The following is a 15,996-nucleotide window of genomic DNA, read 5'->3' as shown; positions in this document are numbered from 1 at the left end:
AATAGTCTTCAAAAATCCAAAGATTTCAGTTGAATGACAAAACAGGAAAAGTATGTTTCGTTTTGGGATTTGGTTTGCAAGATTCTTTGTGATTTCGTGTGTTGAAGCTTATTCTGTTATGTCTGGGGAGAGTCAATTATAAGGCACAAAAAGAAAATTACTCTCCCCAGGAGAATAACAGGAAAATAATAAATAAAGCCCTTATATTACAACTTCCCATATTTCTTGACCAACAAACTTAAAGTATTATGCTTACATAAGAAACCTTTGTTGAGAATGTAAAATCTGCTCAGATTCACAGTGGAGGTTCATGGTTTTAGGAACTTCATCTAAGCATGTAGTTTTCCTGTAAATAAGTTTGGTAGGATGGGCAATTATGTGGAGGCACGTGGCTTAGTGGTTAGGGTGTCAGTATCATGATCATAAGATTGTGGTTTCGATTCCTGGTTTCGATGCAAACAAAACTATCCAGGTTTCACTGCTTAAATTTGTGGAAACAAATTAAAATAAAACGCATCTCGGGAATCCATGGTCCGATTTATGCGAAACTTATTTTATTCTGTTTGTATTCACCTTTCAGGATTACCTTACTTTCAGAGTATTTTCCCATTATACACTGGTTTGGCTGTATTAAATTACAGACAAGCAAGCAAGTGACCACAGACTTTTAGTATTATTTATATCATCATCATCGTTTAATGTCCGCTTTCCATGCTAGCATGTGTTGGACGATTTGATTGAGGACTGGCAAACCAGATGGCTGCACCAGGCTCCAATCTGATCTGGCAGAGTTTCTACAGCTGGATGCCCTTCCTAACACCAACTCCAAAAATGTAGTGGGTGCTTTTACTTTCCACCGGCATGAGGCCAGTCAGGCGGTACTGGCAATGGCCATGCTCAAATGGTGATTTTTACGTGCCACCTGCACAGGAGCCAGTCCAGCAGCACCATATATATATAATTTGTAGAAAAAAAATACATCTGGAGAAGCACACTCCAAGATGGGGTCAGACGATATGCTGTAAGGCCAAACCCCTTATGGACAAAAAACCCAGGGTAACTCCATAAAACTTGCCACCCCCATTATAATATATATATATGTGTGTGTATTTTAATTGTGCTCTGTGTTTATTTCTCAGAAATATTCAAGACTTAAACCATAAAAAAAAAATAATGCCCATCTAAAGTTATCACAATAATGAATCCGTTTAATAGTTTGCCTGAAACTATCAGAAAATTGTATTCAACATTCCTTTTGTGACCTATATATTGAAATGTTATCAGCAAACTAATGTAAATAGTAAGGTGTAAGGAATAGAGCACTGCTAAGTGATAGGGCTGAAGAACTTCTAAATCAATGTAAATATATCAGCTGTTGTAAAATTTGTTGAGATAAAGCTTTCTTGATTTGACCAACTCCCTCAAATTAGCATTATCAAAAGACAGTTTATCATTTTCGCTACCATAAAAGGAACTCAGCAGCTTAGGTAAATATGTACAAGTTGCCCAACCACTAATCTTGATATTTGATTGATTTTTTTTTTCTTTGTAATTGTCCTCATGAGAAATACTCAATAGTAAAGGAAAGTTGTGTTCAGCTTACCTGATCAATCAACTTTGATACGTGACAAATGTCTATTAACCCTTTTGTTACTGTATTTATTTTGAGATGCTCTGTATTTCTTTCAAATACTTTAAATATAACAAAGAATTTAGTAAAATAACTTATCTATCTATCTATCTATCTATCCGTTCAGTCGAAGTCGACTCTCGGTTACTCAATGGATCAGTGTTCTCCAGCCAGTTCTATCCTGGGTCGCTTCTTTCAGATTGGCTATGGCCATTCCCGTGTCACTCTTAATGGTGTCGAGCCAGCGGGTTCTTGGTCGCCACTGACCATTCCGAGCATGATGTCCTTCTCCAGGGATTTTCTCCGCATAATATGATCAATCATATTGTGATCCTAGCTTCTAGCGACAGTTTCGGCTTGATCTGGTTAAGAACTTCTCCATTGGTGAGCCTCGCTGTCCATGGAATCCGTAAGAGTCTTCTCCAGCACCGAAGCTCGAATGCATTAATTCTCTTCTGGTCAGCTTTCTTTATTGTCCAGGTCTCGCATCCATATGTTGCTATTGGGAAGACAATTGCATTCACCACTCTGCATTTGGTAGCGAGTCTGATGTCTCTACTCTTCCAGACCTTGCTCATGCTGACCGTTGCCTCTCTGCCTAGTACTATCCGCCGCCTCATTTCTGAAGTGCAGTTAGCATCTCGATTTATTTTGGAGCCAAGGAAGATGAAATCATCAACCACTCCGATCTCTTCATTATCGATCTTGATGCTGATGTTTGTTGTGGCTGCTGTTGAAATGATCTTTGTTTTCTTGTCATTGAGGTACAGCCCAAATTTCTCACTCCCTTTCTTGACTAGCAGGATAAGATTCTCTAGACCCTTGTTATTTTCTGCCAGCAGAGTTGTATCATCTGCATAGTGAAGGTTATTAATAGTTCTTCCTCCAATCTTCACTCCAATGCTGCTATCCTCAACGCCTGCATTCCTCGTGACCTTTCCATTAAGCTAGTGTTAGGAACATTAATTGTGACTAAGGTTTTGTGGAAGATTTTTATTCAAAATTTATGAAAACAAGACATTTGTACTCAGAACCAGAGCCGGTTTCAGCCGGGTTGGTATCAAAAGGATTAAGCATGAAATTGGATACAGTGAATGTGTTTGTAATATTATTTACAGTGCTGTGGCATACTTAAGTGGACAAATAAGTGGATTTTTAATTTCGAGAATTGAATCAAAAATAAAGTGGATACGTATAAAATGTTCATAAAAAAAAGTCCAAACTTACTCAAAATTTAAAGTTAGGTTTTCTTTAGAATATACTTGTTACAGTGATAACAAGTATTGACAAATTTAGACTGTTGCCTATTGAGCCAATTCTGTTGGAGTGGGAGATCAACTAACTATTGTGAACAATAGATGCTAAGTGCTGTGAAATATGTACAGCTACAGAAAAAAATATGCTAGCATATTGATTAAAACAAAGTTATTTTTAGTGGTGTTCATATTATATTACATCATACATATTTATACTACACTTTGATCTTGACCAAACGGCTGATGTATATATATCATCATTGTTCATCATATGGTATGGTTGATCTTGTTGAAACCGAAACATTTATTGATGGTGGGACTTTTTGTATTTAGTAGAGTAAAATTTATTGATTTCACTGAGACTTAAGTTTTACTATTAATGAATAAGGCGCCGGAGTGGCTATGTGGTAGGTAGCTTGCTTACCTACCACATGGTTCCAAGTTCAGTCCCACTGTGTGGCACCTTGGGCAAGTATCTTCTACTATAGCCTCGGGCTGGCCAAAACCTTGTGAGTGGATTTGGTAGCCGAAAACTGGAAGAAACCTTTCGTGTGTGTGTGTGTGTATATATATATATATATATATATATATATATATATATATATATATAAAGACCCTTCATTCATTGGACAATAAACTTTGCTTACGAAGACCTATTGAGGCAAGTGAAATCAAATCAAAATCACTGACACGGCCAATGACAGTACTGCTTGATTGGCACTTGTGCCAATGGAACGTTAAAAGCACATCCAAGCATGATTGCTGCCAGCATTGCCTTACCGGCACATGTACTGGTGGCATGTGAAAAACATTTGAGTGTGGTCATTGTCAGTGTCACAAGACTGGCTCCCATGCAGGTAGCACATAAAAAAAGACCTTTTGAGTGAGGTCATTGCCAGAACTGCATGACTGGCCCTCATGCGATTGTTAGGAAAGGCATCCAGCTGTAGAAACTTTGCCAGATCAGATTGAGCCTGGTGCAGCCTTCTGGTTCACCAGTCCTCAGTCAAGCCATCCAACCCATGCCAGCATGGAAAGCAGACGTTACACGACAACGATGATGATGATGATGATGATGATGTGTGTCTGTGTTTGTCGCCCAAAACATCGCTTGACAACCAATGGTGGTGTGTTTATGTCCCTGTAACTTAATGGTTCGGCAAAAGAGACTGATAGAATAAGTACTAGGCTTACAAAGAATAAGTCCTGGGGTCAATTTGTTCGACTTAAGGGGGTGTGCCAGCATGGCCACAGTCAAATGACTGAAACAAGTAAAAGAATATATATATATGTGTGTGTGTGTTTGTATTTTCTTTATTTAAAAAAACAAAAAAACAAAAAAGAAAAAACCATTAATTGTAAAACTTGAAAAAATCAATGAAATCAATATTATCTATATATATTTCTTATTTCTTTACTACCCACAAGGGGCTAAACACAGAGGGGACAAACAAGGACAGACAAAGGGATTAAGTCGATTACATCGACCCCAGTGCGTAAGTGGTACCTAATTTATCGACCCCGAAAAGATGAAAGGCAAAGTCGACCTCGGCGGAATTTGAACTCAGAGCGTACAGACAGACGAAATAGTACTAAGCATTTCGCCCGGCGTGCTGACGTTTATTCAAGAACTATATCAGGGGATGGCTGGATGGATAGGTAGATAGTGAGAGAGAGAGGGGGGGTAGGGGTGATTTTCCAGCTAGCATGGAAAGCTTGCAGGTGGTGGGTGAGGGGACAGGAAGAATGATCAGAAAAGATAAAGAATCAAGTTATTTCTCGCATGCATAAGTGGGAATTGGTTGGAAAGAGAAAGGAGGAGAATTTTTGAGTGTGGCTGGAGATGGGAGGAGAATAACAATGAGAAAGGTGGAGTGGCTTGTTGGTCAGTATAACCTAAGGAGGGGGTAGTTGTTAACAAGGTCATTGACCGGCAGACAACTTGGCAATAATATTAGCTGCATTCCTGTCTGTAATCACATTTAACTGTAAACAGCAATTGTCAAAAAAGAAAAAACATAGCAGCCTCATATTGCCCTAGAACTCCATATTAATGAATTTGGTTTAGTAATGGAGCAGTAATAATATATTTTTACAAGTGGTAACATTGACTGGTTATAAGCACAGGAGTGGCTGTGTATTAAGTAGCTTGCTTACCAACCACATGGTTCTGGGTTCAGTCCCACTGTGTGGCACCTTCGGCAAGTGTCTTCTACTATGGCCTCGGGCCAACCAAAGCCTTGTGAGTGAATTTGGTAGAAGGAAACTTAAAGAAGCCCATTGTATACACACACACACACACACATATATATATATATGTATGTATGTTTGTGTGTCTGTGTTTGTCCCCCCAACAGATGTTTACGTCCACATAACTTAGCGGTTCAGCAAAAAGGGACCAATAGAATAAGTACTAGGCTTCCAAAGAATAAGTCCTGGGATCGATTTGCTCGACTAAAGGCAATGCTCCAGCATGGCCGCAGTCAACTGACTGAAACAAATAAAAGAGTATATGATTGAAGAACAAATGCTTTTGAAAAATGAGTGCATGCCACTTATTTGTACCTGTGTAATAAACACCATTACTATTAATATATGCAGGAATTTTTATAATATACATAATATAATGTATGTGTACAAACAGGTGCAGTTATGGTGGTGTTCTTGAGAAGTTTGCTTCCTTACTGTGTGGTCTTGGGTTCGGTATTATTAGGGAGTACCTTGGGCAAGTGTCTCCTAATATGGTTCTCTGCTGACCAAAGCTTTGCTAGTGCTTTTGATAGACCTCGCTCGAATACTCTTTTACTTGTTTGAGTCATTTGACTGCGGTCATGCTGGAGCACCGCCTTTAATCGAGCAACTTGACCCCGGGACTTATTCTTTGTTAGCCCAGTACTTATTCTATTGGTCTCTTTTGCCGAACCGCTAAGTGACGGGGACATAAACACACCAGCATCGGTTGTCAAGCAATGCTAGGGGGACAAACACAGACACACAAACATACACGCACACACACACACACATATATATATATATACATATATACGACGGGCTTCTTTCAGTTTCCGTCTACCAAATCCACTCACAAGGCTTTGGTCGGCCCTCGGCTATAGTAGAAGACACTTGCCCAAGATGCCACGCAGTGGGACTGAACCCGGAACCATGTGGTTGGTAAGCAAGCTACTTACCACACAGCCACTCACCTCACTCGAATATGAAATTTTGTATTTAGTTCACGGACCCCTCAGTACTATCTTTGCAGACCACAGGTTGGGAATGACTGATGTATACTTAATCTTTGATACTGTTCTACTTAAAACATTATTTCCAAATTTGATTAAACTGCTCTCCTCCACCCACACGTCCTCTCATCAGCTCACATTACGTCCCATCCAACATTGATCATAATTCAACATTGCATTACATGCTTCACCCTCAGCCAAACCACTTTTTACACTCAATTTTTTCCCCTGAATTAATGTTGGACATTCAACACATTAAACTGAACACACTCATTCATCCGTAATCATTCTAGAGCTCATGCATTCACTGCCCTATGTTTCACAACATCAAACTTCTTCCACCTGCCTCCTCATAAAAGCCTATAAACTACATTTCTTTTTGTAATTAGCACAGCTAACATCTAGATTTTGAAGGTCAGTGTTTGAAACGTTTGATGATGACTTCTGATAAGTTCTGTTATTTAGATGACTTAATGGAGCATGGTGTCGGCTAGGGCTCAGTATATGTATTTCTTTACTGCCCACAAGGGGCTAAACACAGAGAGGGCAAACAAGGACAGACAAACGGATTAAGTCGATTATATCGACCTCAGTGCGTAACTGGTACTTATTTAATCGACCCCGAAAGGATGAAAGGCAAAGTCGACCTCGGCGGAATTTGAACTCAGAACGTAACGGCAGACGAAATACGGCTACGCATTTCGCCCGGCGTGCTAACCTTGCTGCCAGCTCGCTGCCTTATATATGCTCGGTATATGGAGGGATGTTTAACTCTTTAGCATTCAGATTCCTTTGTCCGATTTATTGCTTGTTTATTCACATTGTTTTGAATTTATTTGGCATTATCCTGTAGCTTCAATATTGCAATGATGTGATTGTATATTTTTAGAATGACATTGTAGGGTATGTGTGAGAGGCTGGATCTGGTCAGTTTGAATTTAGAAGAGGCAGAATATTTTGGCCGGATATGGCCAGTTTAAATGCTAAAGGGTTAAGGAACTACTACTTTTGACAGCAACTAAATGAGTTTCTTTATACAAAGGAAGAAAAATATATGCAAGCATCGCTGTGGGGTTAAGAAATTTTCTTCCTAACCACATGGTTTTGGGTTCAGTCTCACTGTGTGGCACCTTGGGCAAGTGTCTTCTCTTATAGGCCCAAGTTGACCAAAGCATTGTGAGTGGATTTGGAAGATGGAAATTCATAGAATTTACCATCATTTTTTTCCATTTTAATGCATTTTTTCGCTATTATATAAGAGAGGTAACTCTCTAAAAATGTCTACGATGAGTCAACGATTTAAAAAAAAATTTACCATTTTTTTTCTATTTTTTGGCTATAACTCTCTAAAAGTGCTTATATAGTTATTTCCCTTAGAAACCCGAGCAACGCCGGCCGATACTGCTAGTTGATTATAATTTAACATTGCATTACATGCTTCACCCTCAGCCAAACCACTGTTTACACTCAGTTTTTCCCCTGAATTAATGTTGGACATTCAACACATTAAACTGAACACACTCATTCATCCGTAATCATTCTAGAGCTCATGCATTCACTGCCCTATGTTTCACAACATCAAACTTCTTCCACATGCCTCCTCATAAAAGCCTATAAACAGCATTATACATGGAATTCAAAGAAGCCCATTATATATATATATATATGTGCAAGTGCCTCTTTGTCTTGACACTGCGTGACAGTTTCAAGTGTCGCTGTCATACAAACAGTATCATTCATTTTCACTGTTCTGTGCAAAACATGTCTGGCTAAGGAGAAATATTACCTTGCTAGGAAACGGGCGAGGGTCGGCAGCAGCAAAGGCATCTGGCCATAGAAAATCTGTCTTCATCCAACCCATGCAAGCATAAAGAAGTGGACGCTGAAATATTGATGTTGACAGTGATGATGATGATGATGATGATGGTAGCTGTGTATATCAGAAATATGGTCCATTGCATGTGAAAGACAGAATGAACACAAAAGAACCGAGTATTCCTCAGTTAACGTATCCAGGAGAGATGAATTATTGGAAAGAGACATGTGATGGTTGACCGATGCCATAATTAATAGACTTTACCTGTTGTATTTTATACTAAGTAAGGAGGACTAGTGATAGGCGAAGGCATTGGCTGTGTGGTAAGAAGCTTGTTCTCAACCACATTGTTCTGGGTTCAGTCCCACTTGTGACACCTTGGGCAAGTGTCTTTTACTATGATGAGTGGATTTGTGAGTCGAGGGAAACTGAAAAAAAGCCTGTTGTATATATGTCTGTGTGTGTGTGCGTCTTTTTATGTGTTTGTCCCTCACCACCACTTGACAACTGGTGTTGTTGTGTTTACATTCCCATAACTTAGTAGTTCAGCAAAAAGAGACTGATAGAATAAGTATGAGGCTTTAAAAAAAAAATCCTAGGATTGAGTTGTTCGACTAAAACCCTTCAAGGTGGTGTCTCAGCATGGCTGCAGTCAAATGACCAAAACAGGTAAATCATCATCATCATCGTTTAACATCCACTTTCCATGCTAGCATGGGTTGGACGATCTGACTGAGGTCTGGCAAACCAGATGGCTGCACCAGGCTCCAATCTTGATCTGGCAGAGTTTCTACAGCCGGATGCCCTTCCTAACTCCAAGAGTGTAGTGGGTGCTTTTACGTGCCACCAGCACGAGGGCCAGTCTAGTGGTACTGGCAACAGCCGCGCTCGAAAATGGTGTTTTTTACGTGCCACCTGCACAGGAGTCAGTCCAGTGGTACTGGCAATGTCCTCGTTTGAATGTTTTGTTCACATGCCACCGGCACAAGTGCCAGTAAGGCGACACTGGTAACGATCATGCTCAAATGGTACTTTTTATGTACCCACCAGCACGGAAGCCAGACAGCTGCTCTGGCAGTGATCCCGCTTGGATGGAGCTGTTAGTGCTCCACTGGCACGGGTGCCAGCCTTCGAATTTGGTTCAATTTCAATTTCACTTGCCCCAACAGGTCTTCACAAGCTAGGCTTTAAAAAAAATCCTAGAATTGAGTTGTTCGACTAAAACCCTTCAAGGTGGCGCCTCAGCATGGCTGCAGTCCAATGACTGAAACAGGTAAAGGATAAAGTAATTTAGAGAATTTTTGAAAGTTAAGTCCATATAAGATTGGTAAAAGCAGGTGCTAACCCTTTCGTTACCAACCCAGCTGAAACCGGCTCTGTAGTACAAAGGTCTTGTTTACATAAGTTTTTGAATTAAAATCTTCCACCAAACCTTAGTCACAATTTATATTCCTAACACTAGCTGAATGATAACTAAATTATTTTAGTAAATTCTTTGTTATATTTAAAGTATTTGAAAGAAACACAGAGCATCTCAAAATAAATACAGTAACGAAAGGGTTAAGAAGAAAAATAATCAGCAGAAATAATAGCCTAAATTTCCTTCAATCTGCACCCTTCCAACTGCTTCTAATGTGCATCAGCCCAAATGTAGAGGTGTGTTTAACCCTTTCGATACCAACCCGGCTGAAACCACCGCTGGCTCTGTAGTACAAATGATTTGTTTTTATAAGTTTTGAATTAAAATCTTCCACCAAACTTTAGTCACAATTTATGTTCCTAACACTAGCTTAATGATAACTAAGTTATTTTACTAAATTCTTTGTTATATTTAAAGTATTTGAAAGAAACACAGAGCATCTAAAAATAAATACAGTAACGAAAGGGTTAATTCAACTGTGTTTCGCTAGAATTCAAATATTTAGTTTCTTTCGAAGATGCATGTTGTGAGTAAAATGTGTTTCAATAGTCTTTATTTGTTTTGCTTTCTTTACTTTCAGAGACCCTACAAAATGACAGAGACTGCTAGTCATTGTTCAATCACAGAGGCTGTTTTACCTCCATGTCGTATATGTGGGGAGAAAGCTTCAGGATTTCATTATGGTGTTAATACGTGTGAGGCATGTAAGGTGGGTTGGACTTTATGCTTTTACAGGTTTTAAACTTTCTAACTTGCATTAATTCTCATTCTTGATCCTGTTACATCTGCTTGCCTAAATTGTTGCTTTGCTTTTTGTCAAGTACACTATTCCTTAACGATCGTGCTTGTTTATTTAATGTTGATTTTTGGAAATATGCAATATAAGCTCATTATCTCAGCAGTCGGTATTTTTAATTTGAATGTCATGAAAAATTGAAAACAAAAAAAAAATAAATAAAATTGACAACAAAAATTAAAATAGTGCTTTTATATTAATTATAAATAGACTTATTCATTTTTAGATTATTTGATTAATTATAAATATCCTTATTTATTTTTAGATAATCTGACTAATTAAATTATAAATATTTATTTTTAGATAATTTTAAATGAAAATTAAAACCTATTTCTTTTCTCCTTTTTTTTTTTTGTACCTGTTTTCTTTTTTGAAACCATTATTTTTATTCTTCGGAGTCATAAGTTTTAAATCTGTAAATCAGTTCATTAGCAAGTATTCTAGTATGAAGGTGCATGGCTCAGTGGTTAGAGCATCGAGCTTACAATCATGAAGTTGTGAGTTTGAATCCCGTACCGGGCTGTGTGTTGTGTTCTTGAGCAAGACACTTTATTTCACGTTGCTCCAGTTCACTCAGCTGTAGAAATGTGTTGCAGTGTCCCTGGTACCAAGCTGTATCGGACTTTTCCTTTCCCTTGGATAACATCGGTGGTGTGGAGCGGTGAGGCTAGTATGCCTGGGTGACTGCTGGTCTTCCATAAACAACCTTGCCCGGACTTATACCTGGGAGGGTAACTTTCTAGGTGCAATCCCATGGTCATTCATGACCGAAGGGGGTCTCAGCAAATTCTACTATGGTTCTACATATTGAGGAAATTAAGCCATCTCATTCTATAACATTCTCATAGTAAGAATACTACAGGATGTTGCAACTGTTTCCTAGCACATAATATATTTGTCTTGATTGCCCTGTTAATTATAAATTAATACCACCTATAATCACTTTAATCCAAATTTTCTTAAATGGAGTCAGCCTCCCATTATCATCATCATTCTCTGAACATTATTGTCTTAAGGCCTAGACCAGGCCTGGCCAACTCGAATTACGTTGCAGGCTGCTTTAATCACAAAGTTTTTTTGAGGGCTGCTTGTATCCTGACAGAATTGAAAGCATTTTGCTTTCTCATGCTATTATTACAATAGCATCATCATCATCATCATTTAACGTCCACTTTCCATGCTGGAATGGGTTGGACAGTTTGACTGAGGACTAGCGAGCCAGATGGCTGCATCAGGCTCCAATCTGATCTGGCAGTTTCTACAGCTGGATGCCCTTCCTAATGCCAATCATTCTGAGAGTGTAGTGGGTGTTTTTTACAGGTGGTACTGGTGACGGCCACGCTCAAATGGTGTTTTTTATGTGCCTCCTGCACAGGAGCTAGTCCAGCGACACTGGCAAGGACCTCACTCAAATATTGTTTTTCACATGTCACTGGCACAAGTACCAGTAAGGTGACGCTAATAATGATCACACTTGAATGGTGCCTTTTATATGCCATCAGCATGGGAGCCAGGCAGCAGCCCTGGCAACAATCATGCTCAGATGGTGTGTGTGTGTGTGTGGTGTGTGTGTGTGTATATATATATATATATATATATCACATAAAAAGCACCATTCGAGTGTGACAGATGCCAGTGTCACCTGACTGGCTCCCATGCTGGTAGCACGTAAAAACATCCACTACACTCTTAGAGTGGTTGACTCTAGGAAGTGCATCCAGCTGTAGAAACCTTGCCAAATCAGATTGGAGCCTGGTGCATCCTCCTAGCTTGCCAGTTCTCAGTCAAACTGTCCAACCCATGCCAACATGGAAAGAGGGCATTAAATGACAACAGTGATTATGATATGTGTGTGTATGTATGTATGTATATATATATATATATATATATATATATATATATATATATATATATATATATATACACACACACATGTTGGGCTTCTTTCAGTTTCCACCTACCACATCCAGTCACAAGGCTTTGGTTGGCTTGGGACTATAGTAGAAGACACTTACCCAACTGTGTTGAGAAGCAAACTGTTTACCATATGTACACACACACATACACACACACACACACACACACACAGCTTACCAAGACTCAAACTCATTGTCTTTATTTCCAACACAAGTTTCAACAGCCTTAATCACAATGCTAATCCCATAACCCAATTGCTGGTGAAATTTGGGGTCATCTGATGATTCCTTTCTTGGACAGAACCCACTGACTGTTTGTTTTTTTATATACAGTTAATCTGTCATTGATTTCAGTTAACAATATTCTTTTAATCTTATATTTATCAAGGAATGGCAATTATTAAATAGTTTTCTCTCTAGGGAAGTGCATAGAATTATGTATAAAGTTCATGTGACCCAAAAAGAATGGGATATTCTCCTGATACTGTCAGGAAGCAAATTGTAGAGACATGCTGTTAAAGTTTCATATCTTAAATTTCCCTTGTGAAGCATTGATTAATCTTATTAATAACACCTTGTTAAACAAAGCATTAGAGAAAAGAATGTATGTGTTGTACTTAAAATACTTGAAGCTTTTTCATTTATATATTTTACTGGTTTGAATAACTTGGATAAATCATTTAATTTTTAGGGGTTTTTTCGGCGAAGTCTACAAAGAAAAGAAGAATATAAATGCCCTGGAATTGAAAATTGTGAAATTAGTCCAGGAAAGCGCAATGCATGTGCTTTTTGTCGATTTAAGAAATGTCTTTCTATGGGAATGTCAAAAGAAGGTAAGTTTGCATAGTTTTGCTGTCTCTACATCAAGAGATCATACTTAAATTCATTATCGTCATATTATGTCCGATGACCATGCTGGCATAGGTTGACCGGTTTGACCAGAGCTGGGGAGCTGCACCAGTCTCCAATCTGATTTGGCATTGCTTCTATGGTTGGATGCCCTTCCTAAAGCCAACCACTTCACAGTATGTGAAGTGGTTGGCTTTTATGTGGCACTTCCTCAAGTGCTTTTCACCACCAGTACTGTTAATATAAAAGAATATTTTCTGATTAGTTTCTTAATTTTTGATCTGATGATAGTCATTTTCAAAAATAAAGTGAAATATATACTTTCCTCACAATTGGAGAATATTTTGTATAATTTGTTGCTCCAAAGTGAGGAACCTAGAATGGACCATTCAAAAAAAAAAAAAACACTTAACTCTGTTGTAAAGTCTTTTCATGGAAACTTTGCATTTTTCTTTCAAAGAAATTAGAATCAAGAATATTCTAAGTAATATAACACTGTCTGAATGAATTCAGCCAAAAAGTATTGCTTTCATTCATTTATTATATTCATACCATGAGCTATGTCTTTACATTCAATCCACACTCGTTGAAAATCTTAAATCTTTAGCCTCCCACATCCTGCCATGTCATGCCTTCCTTTTTGTACCATAATAATAAAAGTTTCTACTCTTCATCATCATCATCATCATCGTTTAACGTCTGTTCTCCATGCTAGCATGGGTTGGATGGTTCGACCGGGATCTGGGAAGCCAGAAGGCTGCACCAGGCTCCAGTCTGATCTGGCAGTGTTTCTACAGCTGGATGCCCTTCCTAACGCCAACCACTCTGTGAGTGTAGTGGGTGCTTTTTACGTGCCACCGGCACAGGTGCCAGGCGAGGCTGGCAATGGCCACGATCGGATTGGTGCTTTTTACGTGCCACTGGCACGGAAGCCAGTCAAGGCGATGCTGGCATCAGCCACGTTCAGATGGTGCTTTTTACATGCCACTGGCACCAGAAAGCATTTTCTAATTAATTACCAAATGCAATGAATTATCTTTCAAGTTAGACAGGCTTCGTTTAGACAATGTAGGCTTCATTCTGGGCTGCTAAACATCTGGAACCAATTAAGAATTCTTTGCACCAAGCATGTCTTCTGTTTTCATGTTGTGCTATTTTAAGACATGTTTTAAGACAAGTACAAATGCTTCTTTTCTAAGAAATTCCAACAGGCAAAAATTAGCTTAAAATGTTTATAGAACACCATTTAACGACTTCCCTAGAAGTGATCATCGTTATAATCAGCGTAAATGTCTGTTAGTGTAGTTGAAACCGCAATGATATTTACATCATAACATTGTGTTATTAATTCATCTCCTTTTTCTTTTATCGTTTACTTGTTTCACTCATTAGACTGTAGCCTTGCTGCGGCACTGTGTTGAAGAATTTCAGTCAAATGAATCGACCCGTACTTATTCAATCAATCCTTTTGCCGAACTGCCAAGTCATTGGGACATAAACACACCAACACTGGTTATCGGGCGAGTGGGGGAACAAATGCAAAGACACGCACACATAAACACATACAACAGGCTTCTTTTAGTTTCCATCTACCACAAGGCTTCGATTGGCCTGGGGCTATAGCATAGCCTAAAAAAACATATACCATGTCAAGTCCATTACAACTCTAGAAGTACAGATGGTTTTTTTTCTTTCTGATATAAATTTCTAAGTCATTTATTTATGTAGCCATTATGTGGCTATTTATAAATGATTTACAAATTGTTATTTTGGAGGTGTGCTTGCCAGACAAAATGATTTGATCTGAGCCTTTTGTGTTGATATTAAAACAATTAGAGCATGGAAGACACACATTAGCCACTCAGAAAATGCACAATGACTGTAAACTTCACTTAACCCTTTAGCATTCAGATGATGATGATGAGGAGGAGGATTTATCTGTCAAATGTAGTGTTTATTTATTCATATTAGGCGCAGGAGTGGCTGTGTGGTAAGTAGCTTGTTTACCAACCACATGGTTCCGGGTTCAATCCCACTGCGTGGCACTTTGGGCAAGTGTCTTCTATCATAGCCTCGGGCCGACCAAAGCCTTGTGAGTGGATTTGGTAGACGGAAACTGAAAGAAGCCCGTCGTATATATATATATCATCATCATCATCATCATTTAACGTCCGCTTTCCATGCTAGCATGGGTTGGACGGTTCAACTGGGGTCTGGGGAGCCCGAAGGCTGCACCAGGCCAGTCAGATCTGGCAGTGTTTCTACAGCTGGATGCCCTTCCTAACGCCAACCACTCCGAGAGTGTAGTGGGTGATTTTATGTGCCACCGACACAGGTGCCAGACGAGGCTGGCAAACGGCCACGCTCGGATGGTGTTTTTTATGTGCCACCGACACAGGTGCCAGACGAGGCTGGCAGACGGCCACGCTCGGATGGTGTTTTTATGTGCCACCGACACAGGTGCCAGATGAGGCTGGCGAACCGCCACGATCGGATGGTGTTTGTTACGTGCCCACAGCACGGAGGCCAGTCGATGCGGGACTGGCTACGGCCACGTTTGGATGGTTTTCTTGTGTGCCACCGGCACTGGGTACCACAAAGATACAAATTCCATTGATGTTCATCTATTTTGATTTGTTTATACGTGTGTGTGTTTGTGTGAGTGTGTTTGTCCCCCTAGCATTGCTTGACAACCGATGCTGGTGTGTTTATGTCCCTGTTACTTAGCGGTTCTGCAAAAGAGACTGATAGAATAAGTACTAGGCTTACAAAAGAATAAGTCCCGGGGTCGAGTTGCTCGATTAAAGGCGGTGCTCCAGCATGGCCGCAGTCAAATGACTGAAACAAGTAAAAGAGTAAAAAGAGAGTATATTGATTTTAATTAGTCATGCATCACCTTGTAGTTTTGAGATTTCAATGATGTGAGTGTTTATTTTTAGAATAATAATGTATGTAAAGTGTGAGAGGCTGGATCTGACCAGTTTGAAGATAAAACAAGTAGATTATTTAGGCCAGATATGGCCGGCATACTCTTACTCTTTTACTTGTTTCAGTCATTTTGACTGCGGCCA

The 15,996-nt window shown here is 39.2% G+C and overlaps 1 protein-coding gene across 4 annotated transcripts in view; it reads left to right on the top strand.

Moving 5' to 3' along the window:
- The window catches only part of LOC115212410 (retinoic acid receptor gamma-like), an 88,570-nt gene that overhangs the window by 57,653 nt on the left and 14,921 nt on the right, over nucleotides 1-15,996 (top strand). For all 4 annotated transcript variants that reach the window (XM_029781311.2, XM_036503205.1, XM_029781312.2 and 1 more), the window contains exons 2-3: nucleotides 9,945-10,073; nucleotides 12,768-12,909. In XM_029781311.2, coding sequence (XP_029637171.1) covers nucleotides 9,945-10,073; nucleotides 12,768-12,909 — 271 coding nt within the window. The remainder of the gene's footprint in view (nucleotides 1-9,944; nucleotides 10,074-12,767; nucleotides 12,910-15,996) is intronic.

The sequence above is a fragment of the Octopus sinensis genome, linkage group LG5, assembly GCF_006345805.1.
Source record: "Octopus sinensis linkage group LG5, ASM634580v1, whole genome shotgun sequence".
In the NCBI taxonomy this organism is placed as follows: domain Eukaryota; kingdom Metazoa; phylum Mollusca; class Cephalopoda; order Octopoda; family Octopodidae; genus Octopus; species Octopus sinensis.
The sequence above is the reverse complement of the archived record's forward strand: the minus strand, read 5'-3'. Positions and strand labels throughout refer to the sequence as shown.